Raw genomic sequence first — 20,295 nt, 5'->3', positions numbered from 1 at the left:
GTACATGGTCGTTAATTTCATTTCCACATGAAGTTGAAAATTCTGTATGCGGGAGGCATGGAGTTACCCAGTTCAGAGCACCAGCGCATGGCATCTCAGTCCATTCTGGATAAACTGGTTTGATATGGCTACTCAATAGTGCCTTTTGATGTCATCATAACACAGTGGAATTGGTCAGTATACTAACTAGCATCCAGTTCAGCGCCTGTATTTCCTACCAGTATCAGGGTCAAGCAAAGTGGAAATCATATATTTTAGGCTACAGCCTCTGCAGAGAAGATGCCTTTCTTACTTTTGCCTGACATCACAGTCAAGGGGAAAACTGACAACTCAGCATCCGGCCGTGGCAAGTGTATAGCAACGGAGTAAATGGAGCACATAGATGTGATGTCTCAGCACACGCACCTAGAGTAAGTGTTGTTCTTTGGTAATGGATAAATTCTGTTTGCACCACCTGGTCCCAGGAGCATGAAAGTGAATTGAACTGTTAATATTAAATGAACTGGTCAGAGAGTTTGGATAATACCCAAGAAAGGAGTGCAACCTAAAAGACTATATTTTGTGTTTGGCAAGGATCAGCAAACAGCATGTTTCCAGTATGGTTCTGATGAGAATCCTAAATAATACACATCTTCCACTTAATTATGGGAGGGCAAATTAGCCTGATTTTGATCAGTGCACACCAACATGACTTTTGTTGCTTCAAATGAGAGTTTGGAAGCAGAACCATATATCAAAGGGGTGTTATTAAACCACCTTTCTTCTTACAGACTTACAGACAACCATTGGCAAGCAATAGTCAATTATTGGCTCAGCCGGCAGACTTTCTTAAGCAGGGCTCCACTGATTGTTGTGGTTCACATCATTTCCAAATTGGGCTTTTCTGGGGCTGAGACAGTGTGACTGACCCAGTGGGTTTTCATGGCTGACCTGGAAACCAAGCACTAGTTTCCATTCAGGAAAAGCACAATCAGAAGCTCCCCCAACAGATGTCCATCCATCCTCTGTTTAAAAGTCTCCTAGGAAGGAGCTTCCCCCGAACTCCAAGGCAGAGAGTTCCACTGCTGAACAGGCTCTTCTTACAGTCAGGAAGTTCTCCCTAATGTTCAGGTGGAATCCCCTTCCCTGTCATTTGAGCCCATAGCTCCATTGCATCCTAGTATCCAGGATTCCATAGTTTAAAGGCCTTGAAAAACTACAACTCCCAGGGTTCCATAACTTATACACCTTGTAAAACTAAAATACCTTGCAAAATCACAACTCCCAGGATTCCATACTGTAAAGACATTGTAAAACTATAACTCTCACATAACTTAAAGACCTTGTAGAACTACAACTCCCAAGATTCCATAATATAAAGACCTTGCAAAACTGCTACTCCCAGATTCCCATAGCTTAAAGACCTTGCAAAACAACTCCCACATAAAGACCTTGCAAAACTGTAACTCCCAGGTTCCCATAACTTAAAGACCTTGTAAAACTACAATTTCCACATACCTTAAAGCCCTTGTAAACTACAACTCTCACACAATTTTACGACCTTGCAAATCTACAAGTCCCAGGTTCCCATAACTTACAAACCTTGCAGAACTACAACTCCCAGGTTCCCATAACTTAAAGACCTTGTAAAACCACAAGAGTAGGCTCCTCTACTTGACGGTGTGGTGTGGTGAATGAATTAGAACCAGACATCCTGAGGAGTGAGGTTGAATGGGCCTTAAGAAGCATTGCTAACAACAAGGCAGCAGGAGACGACGGGATCCCAGCTGAACTGTTTAAAATCTTAAAAGATGATGCTGTCAAGGTGATGCATGCCATTTGCCAGCAAATATGGAAAACACAAGAATGGCCATCAGACTGGAAAAAATCAACTTATATCCCCATACCAAAAAAGGGAAATGCGAAAGACTGCTCCAACTTCCGTACAGTGGCCCTTATTTCTCATGCCAGTAAGGTAATGCTCAAGATCCTGCAAGGAAGACTCCAGCAAGACATGGAGCGAGAGTTGCCAGATGTTCAAGCTGGGTTTAGAAAAGGCAGAGGAACGAGAGACCAGATTGCCAATATCCGCTGGATAATGGAGAAAGGCAGGGAGTTTCAGAAAAACATCTACTTCTGCTTCATTGACTATTCTAAAGCCTTTGACTGTGTGGATCATAATAAATTGTGGCAAGTTCTTGGTGGGATGGGCATACCAAGCCACCTTGTCTCTCTCCTGAGGAATCTGTACAAGGACCAAGTCGCAACAGTCAGAACTGACCACGGAACAACAGACTGGTTCAAGATTGGGAAAGGCGTACGGCAAGGCTGCATCCTCTCACCCAACCTTTTTAACTTGTATGCAGAACACATCATGCGATGTGCGGGGCTGGATGAATGCAAAGCTGGGGTGAAAATGGCTGGAAGAAACATTAACAACCTCAGATATGCAGATGACACCACTCTGATGGCCGAAAGCGAGGAGGAGCTGAGGAGCCTTCTAATCAAGGTGAAAGAAGAAAGCGCAAAAGCCGGGTTGCAGCTAAACATAAAAAAAACAAGATTATGGCAACAAGAATGATTGACAACTGGGAAATAGAGGGAGAAACCGTGGAGGCCGTGACAGACTTTGTATTTCTAGGCGCAAAGATTACTGCAGACGCAGACTGTAGCCAGGAAATCAGAAGACGCTTACTTCTTGGGAGGAGAGCAATGTCCAGTCTCGATAAAATAGTGAAGAGTAGAGACATCAGACTGGCAACAAAGATCCATTGCCTAGTCAAAGCCATGGTATTCCCTGTAGTAACCTACGGATGTGAGAGCTGGACCTTAGGGAAGGCTGAGCGAAGGAAGAGAGATGCTTTTGAGCTGTGGTGTTGGAGGAAAGTGCTGAGAGTGCCTTGGACTGCGAGAAGATCCAACCAGTCCATCCTCCAGGAAATAAAGCCCGACTGCTCACTAGAGGGAAGGATACTAGAGACAAAGCTGAAGTCCTTTGGCCACATCATGAGGAGACAGCAAAGCCTAGAGAAGACAATTATGCTGGGGAAAGTGGAAGGCAAAAGGAAGAGGGGCCGACCAAGGGCAAGATGGATGGATGGCATCCTTGAAGTGACTGGACTGACCTTGAGGGAGCTGGGGGTGGTAACGGCCGACAGGGAGCTCTGGCGTAGGCTGGTCCATGAGGTCACGAAGAGTCGGAGACGACTGAACGAATGAACAACAACAACAACAGGCTCCTCTAATCCACTTCAAAGCAGACAATGTGGATTACCTGCTTTGATAATTTGGATTACATGGCAGCTTTAGGCCCCCTTGTTAAAACGAGAAAAAAGGAATATAAGGAAAGAGGGAAGGGCTGCCTTGGAGCTCAGTTGGCTGCCTTAGCAGGAAGGAGCCTCAGGGAAGGCGAGAGAGGGCTGCTCTGGGCGTGCTGGAGGCCTCTCTCTCTGTGGCTGCCTCGGCGCCGCTCTGCCCGAGGCGACTCTATGGCCGGGCGGGCTCTTCGAGCGCAGCGGCGGGAAGCGAGAAAGAGAGAGAGAGAGAGAGAGAGAGAGAGAGGGGCAGGCAGAACGGAGGCGCCGCCATGGCCAGAGGTGGGCAGGGGGTCCTCAGGAGGAGCAGGAAGACCCTTGAGAGGGTCGTCCTGTTGATGATATTTCTAGTATTAGGAGACATCTATGTGACAGGCGGATATTAGTAATAATAATAACAATTACTAGCATCACCCTGTCAACAACTTTCCTCCTAATATTGGTAATACCCTAATAATCATAATCATAATAGAAGAAGAAGAAGAAATTTGGTTATTATTATTGATATCACCAGTTTTAACAGAAATGTTGTTGACAGAACATTATTATTATTATTATTATTATTGCTAGTATTAGCAGAAATAATAATGTTCCAGAAATAATTAGCAGAAATAATAATGTTCCATCTGAACACGAGGAAGAACTTCCTGACTGTGAGAGCCGTTCAGCAGTGGAACTCTCTGCCCCGGAGTGTGGTGGAGGCTCCTTCTTTGGAAGCTTTTAAACAGAGGCTGGATGGCCATCTGTCAGGGGTGATTTGAATGCAATATTCCTGCTTCTTGGCAGGGGGTTGGACTGGATGGACCATGAGGTCTCTTCCAACTCTTTGATTCTATGATTCTATGAAATGTTATTGACAGGGGGATATTATTATTATTATTATTATTATTATTATTGATATTGCCAGTATTAGCAGAAATGTTGACAGGGGGATATTATTATTATTATTATTATTATTACCGGTATTAGCAGAAATGTTGTTGACAGAGGGATATTATTATTATTATTGATATTGCCAGTGTTAGCAGAAATGTTTTTGGCAGCGGGATATTATTATTATTATTATTATTATTATTATTATTATTGATATTGCCAGTATTAGCAGAAATGTTGTTGAGAGGGGGATATTATTATTATTATTGATTTTGCCAGGAATATTGTTTACAGAGTGATATTATTATTATTATTATTATTGATATTACTGGTATTAGCAGGAAAGTTGTTGACAAGGTGATATTATTTTATTATTATTATTACTGATGTTACTGATATTGATATTAGCAGGAAGGTTGTTGACCAAATGATATTATCATTCATGTTGATACAGGCATGTAGCCGGGGGGGGGGGGGGGGGGCTCGAGGGGTTTCAGCCCCCCCTGAAATTCTCATGGTGGTTCGCGAAAAGGCCTTACTGGTGCATTATTTAAACTGCTATGTTTATTCATATCATGATCTGATCACTATACTCAATATATCCCATATGCACGGGGGTATTGGGGTAATGATACAAAAGGTTTGCTAGGCTAGACCCTCTTTCACTCAGACTCAGCCCCCCCCCCCCCGAAACTCAGCCCCCCCCCAAACCCCCCGAACAAAATTCACACACACACACACACACCCCCCCCCCCCCGAAACGAAATCCTGGCTACGGGCCTGTGTTGATATATCTAGAATTAGCAGGGATGTACCTGACAAGCTGATGATGATGATAATAATAATAATAATGCCAGTAAAGGTGGTCCCAGTGGTGATCAGCACACTGGGTGCAGTGCCTAAAGACCTTGCCCTGCACTTAAACACATCAGCGCTGACAAAATTACCATCTGCCAGCTGCAGAAGGCCACCTTACTGGGATCTGCATGCATTATTCGCTGATACATCACACAGTCCTAGACACTTGGAAAGTGTCTGACGTGTGATCCAATACAACAGCCAGCAGAGTATCTGCTGTGGACTCATCTTGTAGTGTTTCAAATAATAATAATAATAATAATAATAATAATAATAATAATAATAGCATCACTCTGTCAACAACCTTCCTGCTAATACCGGTAATACTAAGATAAGAATAATAATAACTGAATAAATGCTATTATTATTATTATTATTATTATTACTATTGATATTACCAGTATTACATAGCAGAAAAGTTGTTGACAAGGTGATATTATTGTTGTTGTTGATACTACCATTATTAGTGTGGAGCCGCAGTGGCGCAATGGGTTAAACCCATGGTCCGTTTGAACTGCTGACCTGAAGGTCGGTGGTTGAATCTGCGAGACAGGGTGAGCTTCCATCTGTTAGATCAGCTCCCTCCCTCCTGTCCTTCAGAAAATAAGTGAAGACATGTTTGTGGTACCAAGCCTTTGGACAATAATCTGCAGTGTAATAAGTGACTATGAGATTATTGGAATGTCTCCTGGAATATACCTTTTTAAGTAATTGGTTTTAAGGTTATGATGTTTTAATTATTACTTTTAATGTATGTTTTGTTTTATCCTATGTATGTATATATAGCAGCAAATTGTGCCTTTTTTGTGAGTCCTCTTCGAGGTGAGAAGGATGGGATAAATAAATAATAGCATTATTGGTATTGGCAGGGATGTTGGGGATAAAGTGAATGTTTTTATCCAGTGTGCATCACCTTAGGAACTCCATTGGACTGTACATCATAAAATGAATAGCTATAGTATGTTCCCATTTCTTGTCTCTCTTTGGATGTAAAGAGGAAATAATTTAAACAGTGGGAACTGCATGATATGGTCTTTAACTGCCTTCTTTCCTCCGCAGTATGGCAGCATCCGTACCTGAATGTCTTCAAACACTTTAAAGTGGAGGAGTGGAAAAGATCCACCAAGGAAGGCGATGTGACAACTTCTATGGTAATGTCAAAAGTTCATTTATTAGTCACAACTAGAGCAAACCTACTAAATGAATATAGCTTAAGTAAACATTTATGCAAATCCTATGATTCACTGCCTCTCCTCTGTCTCGGATTAATAATTGTACGTATCCCCAAATCAAAACTGAGTGCCGCAAGCCATTTAAAAGGGTAGTAAAAAGGAAGTCTATGTAAGTCAAAGCCGCTCCAGTTCCCAAATTCATTTTGAAAAAAGGACAACTGAACTCTAAACATTTCTACTTGAGATTTTGTGAAATGCATGCATTTTCTGGGTTAATGTAACCTGCAACGGGTCTTAGGAGTAACAAATTGGTCCTCTTTTCACAAGTATCATCAACCTCTATTTCCTGGAGGCCTCAAACCCAGGGATTGTCAACTGGAGCCTTGTTCCACTTCAGTGTCCCATTCTGACTTATACTTCCATTTCCTCAGTCTCATTATCAGCTTCTCTTGAGACTCAGACCTCATCTTCTGCACGGACGCATTCATCTCTGTTTTATCCTCTCTAATCAGGACAAGGCTCTGAAAGGGACAGTGTATCGCATCAGCGGCGCGGTTCCCGCCAGTAACTACCTCCAGCTCCCCAAAACCAGTACGCAGTCCCTGGGCCTTACTGGTCGCTACCTCTATATCCTCTTCAAGCCTGCACCGGCCAAATACTTTGTAGTGCACTTGGATGTTGCCACAGAGGTAAGTGGTAGCTGTTTGGGGGTAATTTCAAAAAGGTAAATCAGCAACAACATCAAAAGCATGAGTTTAACAGAAGCAATAGAGCGAATGAGCTTCATCAATATGGGAGGAGAGTTGAGCTTTACTGAAAGAATTACATTTCTAGAGAGGGAAGTAAACATGGTCAAGCTATTTAACTACCTGGAGACATCTTGTCTCTCTCCATGTCCACAGGAGAAAAACAATGGAGAACTCAGGCCCCATCTACACTGCCATATAAAACAGATTTTCTGCTTTGAACTGGATTATATAGCAGTGTAGACTTATATAATAATAATCATAATCATCATCTTCATTTATTCCCCGCCACCATCTCCCCAGAGGGGACTTGGAGCGGCTTAAATGAGGCCAAGCCCATTAATACATTACAGCAAAATAAATACAGAATGGGGAAAATAACATCATCATAAAGTAAGTAAAACATACAAGCAAAACAAAACAGTGCAAAATCACAGAGTGAAAAATCACACACAGTGGGCGGGCCAAATGCACGACATAAAATAATAAAACTCTGGATGAGATAACAATAAAAAGGTATATTTGTAAGGAAGGAGCTCGTAGGGGGGCGGAACAGTAGAGTCAAGCCTTCAGTAAGGTGGGAGGAAGTTCAATATGAGGACAACGTGGGAGAAAACAACAGGAAATATATGGTCACTCTTCAAAGGCACATTGGAAGAACCAAGTTCAAATCCAGTTCAAAGGAGGTAAAGGTTTTCCCCTGACATTAAGTCCAGTTGAGTCTGACTCTGGGGGTTGGTGCTCATCTCCATTTCTAAGCCGAAGAGCCAGTTTTCCATAGACACCTCCAAGGTCATGTGGCCAGCATGGAGCAACATTGCCATTCAGCTGGAGCGGTACCTACTGATGTACTCACATTTGCATGTTTTCAAACTGCTAGGTTGGCAGAAATTGGGGCTAACAGTGGGAGCTCGCGCTGCTCCCCAGATTTGAACCTGCAATCTTTCGATCAGCAAGTTCAGCAGCTCAGCTGTTTAACCCACTGCGCCACCAAACTGCATCACTATTATTCAAAGTAGATAATGTGGATTATCTGTTTATATAATCTGGATTATATGGCAGTATAGAAGGGGCCTCGAGCTTCCATGTGTCTGGATACTTTGAATAAAGGGAAGTTTGTCCTTGAGAAGTATCAGACTAGCACTATTTGTGATAGGAGGAGGGAATAGAGTGTCAGACAGACAGAGAGGCCAATATAGGAAGAGCTTTCCCTGCCAGCTAACTGATCTGCCTATCTAATTCCTTGATGAGGACTATAAACTTGTTCAGGGTGTAGTTGAGTTACAGCAATAGCTTCCTTCCCAATTATCAGTGGCTAGTGGTATAGTACCATGACAAATGTAACCTAAGAGTAAGCATGCTTATCCATTTGTACTGTGTGCACAATCAATAAAAGTCCCAGTCTTTAAGTTTGTTCACAGTGTTTGCTGTCTTATGCAGAAATTATTGTTTTCTTTGTTTCGTATTGGTGTTGAGCGCAGAGCATTTGCTTCCCTGTCACAGAGAAAACTGCCTAATGAACTCGTTTGTGTGCCTTTATTCCCAGGACAGCCAAGTGGTCCGCATCTCTTTTTCCAACCTTTTTAAGGAGTTCAAATCAACAGCCACCTGGTTGCAGTTCCCCTTTATATGCGGAGCAGCCAAAGGATCAGTCTATGAAAAGACAGCCAAGACATCCAAACGAGGTAAAGACGGTCAACCAAAAATCTTGGAGGTTGCTTTTCCCCTCCCATAAGATGCACAAGTTCTGATTTAATCTCTAATTCAGGCATGGAAAACTTCGGCTCTCCGGGTGTTTTGGACTTCAACTCCCACAATTCCTAACAGCCTGCCGGCTGTTAGGAATTGTGAGAGTTGAAGTCCAAAACACCTGGAGGGCTGAAGTTTGCTCATGCCTACTTTAATTAAATCAAAGTTCCTTAAAGACTCAGGGTGCTGTTTAATTTTGCATGAAGAGCAGGAGCTGGTAATGGCTAAAGCAGCAAAGCAGTGCGAATTTCCTCCTCAAAAGTACTTCTGACTGTTCATAGGAGCTGTTATTTTAGCAGTCATTTCAAGGGTCCTGTTTCTTAGCTCGTCTTGGACACAAACTTAAGAAATGATTGCCTCCCCGAACGTTTACATTTGTGGTAGAAGGGGGTTTGAGCTCGGAATTTGCTTCTCTCTTGGTTGCTATACTTGAAAGCGTTTGAAAAATAAGAGGTGGGAGGAGGCACAATGTCTGTTCTTATTATTTAGGATTTTATTTGGGTTTGAGTGGAGGTTATAAATGTCCCTAGAGATTCAAACAAACACTTGGTGTGCCTCTGCTCTCCAGATCTAGTCGGCTTGGCCCCCAGCAGCGTAAGGTGGACTTGCCTGATGCTGGATCTCCGCTACATTCTCTCGCTGTACTTGAATAGAGGCTACAGCCATCTTAAGAGCGTCAAGCTCTGTGCCAACCTCCTGGTGAAAAACCTGTTCACTAGTGACCTGCTCTTTGACCCAGGTGAGTCCTAAGGAGAGTTGCTACCAAGGTTATCCTCTTCATGGCTGTTTAAACCCGGCTGCAGAACCTATAAAGAGGGGAGAGTGCAACCAATGAAGTGGTGACCCTTTGGAGTGCCTTCCTATCTGCCATCGTGAAATTACCAAACCACGCATAGATGCAGTAGGTTAGGGCACTCTCTTCATCCTAATCTTTTCATGTGTTGCACTATGACCCTGTGATGTTGTATTCAGAACAGGCCCAAGGGCCATTATACCCTATATACTAAAGTATAAGCCGATCTGAATATAAGCCAAGGCACCTAATTTTACCACAAAAAAACTGGGAAAACTTATTGACTTGAGTATAAACCGAGGGTGGGAAATGCAGCAGCTACTATTCAAAATAAAAAAAAAATAGATATCAATAAAAATACATTAATTGAGGCATCAGTATGTTCAATGTTTTTGAATATTTACTGTATTTCAAAAAAAAAAAAAAACCCCAGTAAACTATCTCTGTAGGTGGAAAATTAGGATCAACAATAACTTTATAATTACAATAATAATAAAAAACTTCATTTGTATCCCATCCTATCTCCTCATGGAGACTCAAGCCGGCTTCCAACATAGTAACAGGCAAACATTCAAAGCCTATATAAACAATGCAGAGCTAAATATAGATCTATAATAATATATACTAATTTCACATATGCATTTCCCTCTGAAACATTTGCAAATCCTCTCTTTTTCCCTCCTGCAATATTTGCAAGCCCTGTATATCTATGTTTATATCTATCTAGACACTTCTATATATATATGTCTGTGTGTGCATTTCCCCTGCAATATTTGCAAGCCCTATATAGCTATATTCATATCTAGACATGTCAATATATATTTGTGTGTGCATACCCCCCCCCCTGTATTATTTGCAAGCCCTATATATCTATATTCATATATATCTATATAGGATTTGCAAAGACTTGCAAACACATGAGGGGAAAATTCATGTATAAAAATAATGTATACATATCCAGTGTTCCCTCGCTACTTCGCGGTTTGACTTGCTGTTTTGCGGCTTTTTGAAAATATTAATAAAATATTAAATATTTACATCCGGGGGGCCAGGGACCCCGGAAGTGCAGCGGCCTGAGGCATGGCGGGAAAAGCCTGCCTCCCTGGCCTTCACAGACCCCGGAAGTGTGGTGGCCTGAGGTGTGGTGGGGAAGGCCTGCCTCCCTGGCCCACTGCTGCCTGCGTGGCTCCGGAGGCTCTGCAGAGGTCAGGGAAGCAGGCATGTGCCCTTAAGATGGGCCAGGAGGCAGGTAAGGACACCCGGGTAAGAAAATAATATATAAAATATATAAAATAATGTATAAATATTATAATTAATATGGCGTCCCTACTTTGCGGATTTTCACTTTTCCTGGAATGGAACCCCCGCGATAAGTGAGGGAACACTGTAGATACAGATATACAGGTACATGGAAATCTCTAGATATCTATATGTATATAGGATTTGCAAAGACCTGCAAGCATATGAGAGGTAAATTCATAAGTAAAATTAATGTATATAGATAGAAAGATACAGATATATAGGTACATAGGGATTGCAAAGGCTTGCAGGGGGAAATGCCTCTATATCATAGGAGAGATTAACAAATATTTCAGGGGAAAATGCTTTTATAAGATTAATGGGTATTCCTGATGTGCACGGGCTTCTCTCACTCTCAAGTAAGTGAGCGAGGGAGGATTTGGAAAAGAAAACACACTGTTAAGGGAGGAGAGAGAAATATATCATATGTTGCAAGCAATGGCTTCCAGTCTCTGCTGCCTGGCTTCACCCCGTTATAAGCCGAGGAATGCTTTTTCAGACCCCAAAAATCTTTTTCAACCCCCCAAACTATGTAAATCCTCACATGAGCTGCATATATGTGGAAAAACGGACACAGTTATATTCACTGTTTTAGGGAACCACAGTCTGGCCAGAAATGTATCCCCATTGATATGGGGCCTTACTGTATGTATATTTGGTAATCTGTTACTCACAATAGAATACCAGTTAATTAAGAGGATGCTGAGAAACTCGTGCTGGTCCAAGAACATGGAATTGGACTATTGTACTGATATTTGTTTAAAAGCAAGCAGCTACTGAAATTATATGTAGAGTATTAGCAGAGACTGGTGTTCCGTTTCCATGCAAATGGTTCTGTGTCCTTCTTCCCTTTAGCCGTGACCTTTTCTGAGGTTCAGCAGTCCAGGCGGGCATTACATGGCGTCTCCCCCATGCCCAGAGAAATGGCCTTTCCTGTGCCAAAAGGTGAAAACTGGCATGACCTCTATGATTATGTTCGGTATGTTTTGCTAAGTTTTCTTTCTGGGGTTCTGTATAGGATTCCAGCTTTCTTTTTCTTCTTCTAAAAAAAAGAAGCCATAAATAGAAAGCCTTAAATAGAAGGCGATGATGTATGTCTTCAACTGAATATATGCATTGTCAGTCTGGTTCTCTGTTTAGTAGTCCATCATCTGCCTGTCACTGCCCCAAAATACTGTTCCACCTGCCATACTAGTGTCAAACCTGCTTTTCTCTTGACATCTTGCTCAGGTTCCCTTCCGATGGATCCAAGATGCCATTTGATTCTATCCAGAAAGGCACTTTGAATCCTGCAACAGGTCAGTGATTGAATATGAATGCTATAAGGAACTGGAATCTTTTCGTGAAAAATTTCCCATCCTAAGTCATAGAATCATAGAGTTGGAAGAGACCTCATGGGCCATCCAGTCCAACCCCATTCTGCCAAGAAGCAGGAATATTGCATTCAAAACACCCCCAACAGATGGCCATCCAGCCTTTGCTTAAAAGCCTCCAAAGAAGGAGTCTCCACAGCACTCCAGGGCAGAGAGTTCCACTGCTAAACAGCTCTCACAGTTAGGAAGTTCTTCCTAATGTTCATGTGGGATCTCCTTTTCTGTAGTTTGAAGCCATTGTTCCATGCCCTAGTCTCCAGGGCAGGAGAAAACGAACCTGCTCCCTCCTCCCTATTACTTTCCCTCACATATTTATACATGGACATCATTTCTCCTCTCAGCCTTCTCTTCTGAAGGCTAAACATGACCGGCTCTTTAAGCTGCTCCTCATAGAGCTTGTTCTCCAGACCCTTGGAGAAGTCCATGTTTAAACCACACAACACAATCTCATGTACTGTAAACCGATAGTGGTGTGAAGAAGCCACATAGAGGCCAAGATCTTCTATCATGGTATACCCGTTGGATCCCACAGTTGCACCATTGATGGTTCAGTAGGCACCAAAGCTTTGGTGACATCAAAAGTCAAAGAAGGGCCTCTATGAGTACTTGTGTAGTGATGAGTGGTCCTAGAGGCTACAATTGCGTGATCTCTGAGGGCCCTTCCACGCAGCCATATAATCTAGAATATCAAGGCATAAAATCCCACCATGTTTACTGAACTGGGTTATCTGAGTCCACACTGCCATATATTCCAGTTCAAAGCAAACAATGTGGGATTTTATTCAGCTGTGTGGAAGGGGGCAGAGAAAGCACAGTTATTATCATGGCCAGGATCACTGGGTTGTTGTGAGTTTTCCAGGCTGTATGGCCATGTTCCAGAAGCATTCTCTCCTGACGTTTCACCTGCATCTATGGCTGGCATCCTCAGAGGTTGTGAGGATGTAAAAGCACAATTGTTTTTATAGTTTTCATATATTTGCATTGCTCGAGTCCCAGGGTTTCATCATCACCATTTAGTATCTGCTAATGCTGATAGGGGCTTGCTCTAGTCCTTAGACTACTTCTTCCTAATTTACCATTTCAGGATGTTTGTAACACTCAACTATGTAATACCGTAACCTGTTTCCTAATAAATAAATCCCATTGGATTGAATAGGGTTTAGTCACAGGTATTGTGTGGTGGGTTGAGTGTTCAACTGCAAATCTGGAGACAAGGGTCACAAGACGTGGATGTGCGACCAAGCATTCAGCAAATAATCTATTAGTGCAATGAGGAAAAATATGGAATAGTGCAATGGCAATTGGAATGCCCACAGACTATGATATTGGATTGTGTGATTTTAAACATAGTAGAGTCTCACTTATCCAACCTTCACTTATCCAACCTTCTGTATTATCCAACGCAGTCCAGGGTGGGAGAAAGAAAGAATCCTTGTCTGTTTTGGCGCTAACTTCGTAAATACAGTAATGACTACATAACATCATGTAGTAAACTGCTTTTTCTGTTGCTTTGTTGTAAAATATGATGTTTTGGTTCTTAATTTGTAAAGTGATAATGTAATAATTTGACGTTTAATAGGCTTTTCCTTAATCCCTCCTTATAATCCAACATTTTCACTTATCCAATGTTCTGCCGACCCGTTTATGTTAGATAAGTGAGACTCTATTGCAAGTGGTTTTTATGTTTTATATGTTTTTAATAGTGGTTTAAATGTATATGTTCTTATTATGTGTGCTTTTGGCATCGGATTGCTGCCTATATACGTAAGCCACCTTAAGTCCCCTATGGGGTTGAGAAAGGCGAAGTATAAATATGGTAAATAAATAAATAAATAAATTCCCACTTGGCCATGGAAACCAACTGAGTTGACCTTTGCTGAGCCACACGCGCTCAGCCTCAGAAAATCTTGTGATTCACCATAGGGTCACTCTAACTTGGAAACTACTTGATGGCAAACAACAACAATGAAGTGGAGCTCCTGGTAGTGCAATGGGTTAAACCCTTGTGCTGGCAGGACTGCTGATTGACGGGTCAGCGGTTCAAATCCAGGGAGAGTGGGTTGAGCTCCCTCTGTCAGCTCTAGCTCCCCATGTGGGACATGAGAGAAGCCTCCCACAAGGATGGTAGGTAGGTTAAAGGTAAAGGTTTTCCCCTGACATTAAGTCCAGTCGTGTCCGACTCTGGGGGTTGGTGCTCATCTCCATTTCTTACCCAAAGAGCTGGCGTTGTCCGTAAACACCTCCAAGGTCATGTGGCCAGCATGACTCCATGGAGTGCCGTTATCTTCCCGCCAGAGCGTTACCTATTGATGTACTCACATTTGCATGTTTTCAAACTGCTAGGTTGACAGAGATTGGGGCTGACAGCTGAAGCTCACGCCGCTCCCCAGATTCCAACCTGCAACCTTTCAGTCAACAAGTTTAGCAGCTCAGTGGTTTAACCCACTGTGTCACCAGTGGATAGTAAAACATCAAATATCTGGGCATACCCTGGGCAACGTCCTTGCAGAAAGCCAATTCTCTCACATCAGAAGTGATTTGCAGGTTCTCAAGTTTCTCCTGACACGATTAAAAAACAACAAAGTTTGCTTAGGCTGTAGCCTGAGATGGCAATACTGTGTGTACACTCACCTTCAAGTCGCTCTTGGCACAAAAAAAACAAACAAAAACAAAACAAAACCTGAGTATAAGCCCCATGATAGACTGGGGAGTAGGGTTGTTTTAGAATAAACATGTTTGTTCCATATGTGTCTTTTCAGTTGCTCATGTAGAAGACCATCCAATCAGTCAGCTTCCCAAGGAAGTAACTCTGAGCAAGCCTGTTCGGGACAGGGTCTCCCTCATTCAGCAAATTACCAGTCCCAGGGAGGTGAGCATAAGTTAAACCAAAGCTGTGTATACTTCAAAATTCATTACACAAATTGCAGGAAGTGAGGTGGGTACGGTAAGTCTCCTTCAATTTCAGAAACAGTTAACTCCAATAGGTCCTTTGCATTCGCTGGGGTTAGGAGTCCAAAAACCCTGTAAAAATGGAAAAGCTGTAACTAATAAATGCTATTTTTTTTAAAAAAGGAATCTCTAGGTCCTCCAGCACATCTCTATAGTCCACATTCACTTACTTACTTAGGCAATCCCTCATAGCTCGAGGATGATTGTCCTCCAGATGTGGTGTCTTGGCGGGACCGTAGGTAGCTGTGGAGCCCTATTCTCCCGCAGTGAGACATCGGTTTCCAGATGGAAGGCGGTCCTGGTCAGGGTTGGCTTGATGTGCTTTCCTCTTGGCACGTTTCTCCCTTTCGCCCTCCATTCATGCCTCTTTGAATTCTGCAGCACTTCTGGTCACAGCTGACCTCCAGTTAGAGGGCTCAAGAGCCAGGGCTTCCCAGTTCTCAGTGTCCATGCCACAGTTTTTGAGGTTGGCTTTAAGCCCATTTTTAAATCTCTTTTCCTGTCCACCAACGTTCCATTTTCCGTTCTTGAGTTCGGATTAGAGTAACTGCTTTGGGAGACAGTGATCGGGCATTCGGACAACATGGCCAGTCCAGCGGAGTTGATGGCGGAAGAGCATCGCTTCAATGCTTGTGATCTTTGCTTCTTCCAGCACGCTGACATTTGTCCACCTGTCTTCCCAAGAGATTTGCAGGATTTTTCGGAGGCAGCGCTGATGGCATCGTTCCAGGAGTTGCGTATGACGTCTGTAGACAGTCCATGTTTCGCAGGCATTTAGCAGGGTTAGGAGGACAATGGCTTTATAAACAACCACCTTGGTATCCCTATCGATGTCCTGGTCCTCAAACACTGTGTGCTTCATTCAGAAGAATGCTACACTCGCAGAGCTCAAGCAGTGTTGTATTTCAGTGTCCACATTTAACGGATGTTGATCAAAGAGTCACATTTGAGGACCTAAAGATTACTAGTAACCATATTGATAAAACCCACAAAAGTTAAGCCCACAAATGTGGAGGATTGGCAGTACTCTGTGTTAGGGAAAACTACCCTAAAATATAGGAGATGATCCAAAAATCAAACAGGATACTTAAAGTTGAGCATCAGCTTCCAGCTAGCAAAGTGTGGAGTGCCGTGTGATGTGGCTGTGAAGAACTTTGGTTGGCAAAGATGCAGAGTCCAATCTAAAAAATCACAAAAGGTTTATTTACAATAATAAGAAATAACTGCATTTCTTAATAGTAAAAAACTACATCTGAGCTACTCTAACACCCATCTCTTCTAAGGTTTCAAAGAGAGGGAAGAAACACCATTCACTACATCTCTCTGGCACACAAGCAGAGAGAGATCTCAAAGCACACAGCGCATACAAAGATGCAAGAAAAAGAAAAAAAATTCCATTCTACACAACCAATCAGAATGAGAGTAGAAACAGGAGAGAAGAAATAGATAATTCCCAACTGTCGTTCAGGAGGCATGCGGGAAGGAAAACCCTCAGACTATTATAAGCTAACTAAACTGTTCCTCACTGAGGACTGCAGACGAGCAGTATGGGGTTGAATTCCAACACTCTGAAGGTAGTTAGAATCAGAGTTGGAAGAGACCTTGTGGGCCATCCAGTCCAACCCCCTGCCAAGAAGCAGGAAAATTGCATTCAAAGCACCCTCAACAGATGGCCATACAGCTTCTGCTTAAAAGCCTCCAAAGAAGGAGCCTCTACCACACTCCGAGGCAGAGAGTTCCACTGCTGAACAGCTCTCACAGTCAGGAAGTTCTTCCTAACATTCAGATGGAATCTCCTTTCCTGTAGTTTGAAGTCATTGTTCCATTTCGTCCTAGTCTCCATGGCAGCCGAAAACAAGCATACTCCCTCCTCCCTATGACTTTCCCTCACATATTTATACATGGCTATCATGTCTCCTCTCAGCCTTCTCTTCTGAAGGCTAAACATGCCCAGCTCTTTAAGCCGCTCCTCATAGGGCTTGTTCTCCAGACCCTTGATCATTTTAGTTACTCTCCTCTGGACATAGAGGAGCTTGTCAACAGCTCCCTTCAATTGTGGTGTGCAGAACCGGACACAGTGTGATTGCAGGTGTGGTCTGACCAAGGCAGAATAGAGGAGTAGCATGACTTCCCTGGATCTAAACACTAGAATCCTATTTATGCAGGCCAAAATCCCACTGGCTTTTTTGGCCGCTGCATGACATTGTTGGCTCATGTTTAACTTGTTGTCCATGAGAATTCCAAGATAATTTCCACACATAATAATAATAATCTTTATTTATACCCTGCCACCATCTCCCCAAAGGGGACTTGGGGCAGCTAACATGAGGAGAAGCCCAAAAATACAGCACAACAAAATAAAATACAAAGCAACAAAAATCACTGCTATCAAGCCAGGAACCATCCCCCATTCTGTATCTTTGCATTTCATTTTTTCTGCCTAAGTAGAGTATCTTGCATTTGTCTCTGTTGAACTTGATTTTGTTAGATTCGACCCATCTCTCTAATCTGTTCAGATTGTTTTGAGTTCTGCTCCTGTCTTCTGGGGTATTGGCTATCCCTCCCAATTGCCTCTGATAAATTAATTTGGCACTTGCTGGAAGCAGAAGAGTTGTGTAGAACACGGTTGTCCTGATCTCGTTTTATTGTGCTTCTTATTCTCAGAGGCCCCGCCAGTCTCCCCTTCTCACCAAGGACGTCCCCAAAATTGCTCGAACGGTCTCTGCACCTCTTCAGACAGACCGCACCTGCTTCAGAGAAGGCCTGCAATCCAGGAGTGATTCTTTCCTCCCATCATCACCAGCGGACGATGGCAGCATTCATGTTTATGCCCACAAAGATGATGGCGTTACTGTCCATGCCGTCAGTGTTGATTCTGACGAGGTAAACCAAATTTCTGTGCATCATCGCCCTAAATACCTATTATATAGTCACACAAATAGCTTTTCCAGTTTAATAAACTTGGGACTCTTCCATATAGGCCCTGTATCTCGAAATCTGATCTCAGGTTTTCTGCTTTAAGCTGGATTATACGAGTCCTCACTGCCAGATAATCTGGGATAAACAGAAAACCTGGGATCCGATCCTGGAATATGGGGCCTGTCAAGAAGGGGCCTCAATGTTTTGGACACAATGGTTTCTCAGATCATAGAATAGAGTTGGAAAAGACCACACTGGCCATCTAGTCGAACCTCCTTCTGCCAGACAGGAAAGTCATAATCAAAGTACCCCCACAGATGGCCATCCAGCCTCTGTTGAAAAGCTTACGAAGAAGGAACTTCCAAAGTTCCACTGTTGAATAGCTCTTCTTATGGTCAGGAGGTTCTTCCTAACATTCAAGGGGAAATCTCCTTTCCTGTAATTTGAATCCATTGCTCCATTGAGTCCTAGTCTCCAGGGCATTAGAGAATCCAACCAGTATCCAACCATTTGACTCTAGTGGACTATTATAAAGAGCATAAACAATAATGAAGCAAGTCTGCCCAAAGTTGCTCCCTGAAGAAGTCCCTGGTGAGGTTTATTTACGTTCACTGTTGCCTGTTTGGAGCCTTGCTTTCTGTGTTCTCTTACAAGAACTAGGAATTGGTAAATATTGGCATGATACCTGGATAGGTCATTTAAAGCTAGGAGCTGAAGCTGGCATTTTGCATTTATCGACTATACCCCAAATAAGTTTATGTAATTGTTATAACAGAGGTGTGGGGTATTTGCTCAACAGAAAAAGGACTGTATCAGCAATTTTTCAACTTTTCTTCTCACTCTCTATTTCCAGAATCCGTACACACAGACAACAGGGTCAAAGGTGATATCTGCCAGAAGTTCTACTCGCTGCCTGGTAAGAGAAATGGCCTTGTTCTTCTGCAATATATCTTTTGGATGTTCAGTGCCTTTACAACTCTTCTTATTTCCCTCAAGATTAGAGTTACATCAGGGCCCTTCAGCCTCTTTTAATGATCTGTCCTGTATTCCTTGCAGTGGCTGCTGATGTTGTGGCCATAAGCAATTCAGCTTCGAACTGCTGGAAGGTTGGCAGTTCGAAGCCATGGGTCAGGGTGAGCTCCCAGCTGTCAGCTCTAGTTTCTGCCAACCTTGCAGTTCGAAAACATGTAATGTGAGTAGATCAATAGGTACCACCTCGGCGGGAAGGCAAAGGGCATCCATGCTGGTAAAACACAACCAGGAGGGTGTATGGGCAACAGACTCCTCGACATGGAAAATGGAACAAGAGCACCTCCCCATGGCCAGAGTTGAGCATAATCTCCAGATGCTGGAGATGGAAGGGAAACCTTTGCCTTTGTTTGCGTATTATATGTCATTGTTCATTGTATAAAAGGCATTGAATGTTTGCCTATATATCTATATAGTGTAATCTGCTCTGATAGAGTGGAATATAAATAAAGTGTATTATTCAAGCATGGAGGTCAAAAATTAGTGTAGAGGCTGCCTAATATCAATCAGTCCTATGACCCATTGATCAATATTCTCTCCTGATGTCAGAATGTCAAACAGCAGCTTACCCTGCCCTAGTTACAGTTGTCAACGTTCAAAGCAAAGTGGTACCTGAACCGTAGCACTTCGTTAAAAATACAGTTATTCCTTGGTCATAAATGCAGTATTAAAGGGAACCTTACGACACTCGTGTTTACAGACTTGCAGTAGCAGAAAAAGTAACGGCTCCTTCCAGCATTAAGCAGCACATTGGTCTGGTTTAGGTAAGAATAATAATCACAATAACAATAGCCACAACGACATCAAAAATAGTAATATTTTATTATCAAATAAATAATAAGGTAAATTATGAATTACTATTTATTTATTTCACATATTTGTATCCCTTCGTTCTCACCCCCACAGGGGGACTCAGGACAGCTTCTCAAAGGCATTCATTCAATGCCAACAACAGTAATAAATGATAAAAGCAATTGAAATATTATTTATTTATCATGCAAGAAGCAAATTGAGGATACAGTTATAATGTATTTTAAAAAACACACAAACCAAGTTAAAAACTTGGCATTATACTAGATTTCCTTTGACCAGAAGCTGGCACTTGGAGTGTCTCTGGTGTCACTGTGAGAAGGTCCTACATTGTGCATGTGTCAGGGCTCAGGCTGTATTGTAGCAAGTGGTCTGTGGTTTGCACTTCTTCACACTCGCATGACATGGACTCCACTTTGTGGCTCCAATTCT

The 20,295-nt window shown here is 42.6% G+C and overlaps 1 protein-coding gene across 3 annotated transcripts in view; it reads left to right on the top strand.

Annotated features, from left to right (window-relative positions):
* The first annotated feature begins 3,487 nt into the window (after positions 1–3,487).
* WDR90 (WD repeat domain 90) overlaps positions 3,488–20,295 on the top strand; it is a 63,187-nt gene continuing 46,379 nt past the window's right edge. For 2 of the 3 annotated variants that reach the window (XM_060786581.2, XM_060786580.2), the window contains exons 1-10: positions 3,488–3,575; positions 6,084–6,175; positions 6,709–6,885; positions 8,489–8,627; positions 9,260–9,430; positions 11,639–11,762; positions 12,014–12,081; positions 14,916–15,025; positions 17,770–17,988; positions 18,878–18,940. In XM_060786581.2, the coding sequence (XP_060642564.2) occupies positions 3,566–3,575; positions 6,084–6,175; positions 6,709–6,885; positions 8,489–8,627; positions 9,260–9,430; positions 11,639–11,762; positions 12,014–12,081; positions 14,916–15,025; positions 17,770–17,988; positions 18,878–18,940 (1,173 nt within the window). In that variant the 5' untranslated portion in view covers positions 3,488–3,565. Of the gene's footprint in view, positions 3,576–6,083; positions 6,176–6,708; positions 6,886–8,488; positions 8,628–9,259; positions 9,431–11,638; positions 11,763–12,013; positions 12,082–14,915; positions 15,026–17,769; positions 17,989–18,877; positions 18,941–20,295 lie in introns of those variants that run through there. The other variant, XM_060786582.2, reaches the window with a different exon arrangement.

The sequence above is a fragment of the Anolis sagrei genome, chromosome X (genome assembly GCF_037176765.1).
Source record: "Anolis sagrei isolate rAnoSag1 chromosome X, rAnoSag1.mat, whole genome shotgun sequence".
In the NCBI taxonomy this organism is placed as follows: Eukaryota; Metazoa; Chordata; class Lepidosauria; order Squamata; family Dactyloidae; genus Anolis; species Anolis sagrei.
Note: the sequence above shows the minus strand (reverse complement) of the source record. Positions and strands in the feature narration are given on the sequence as shown.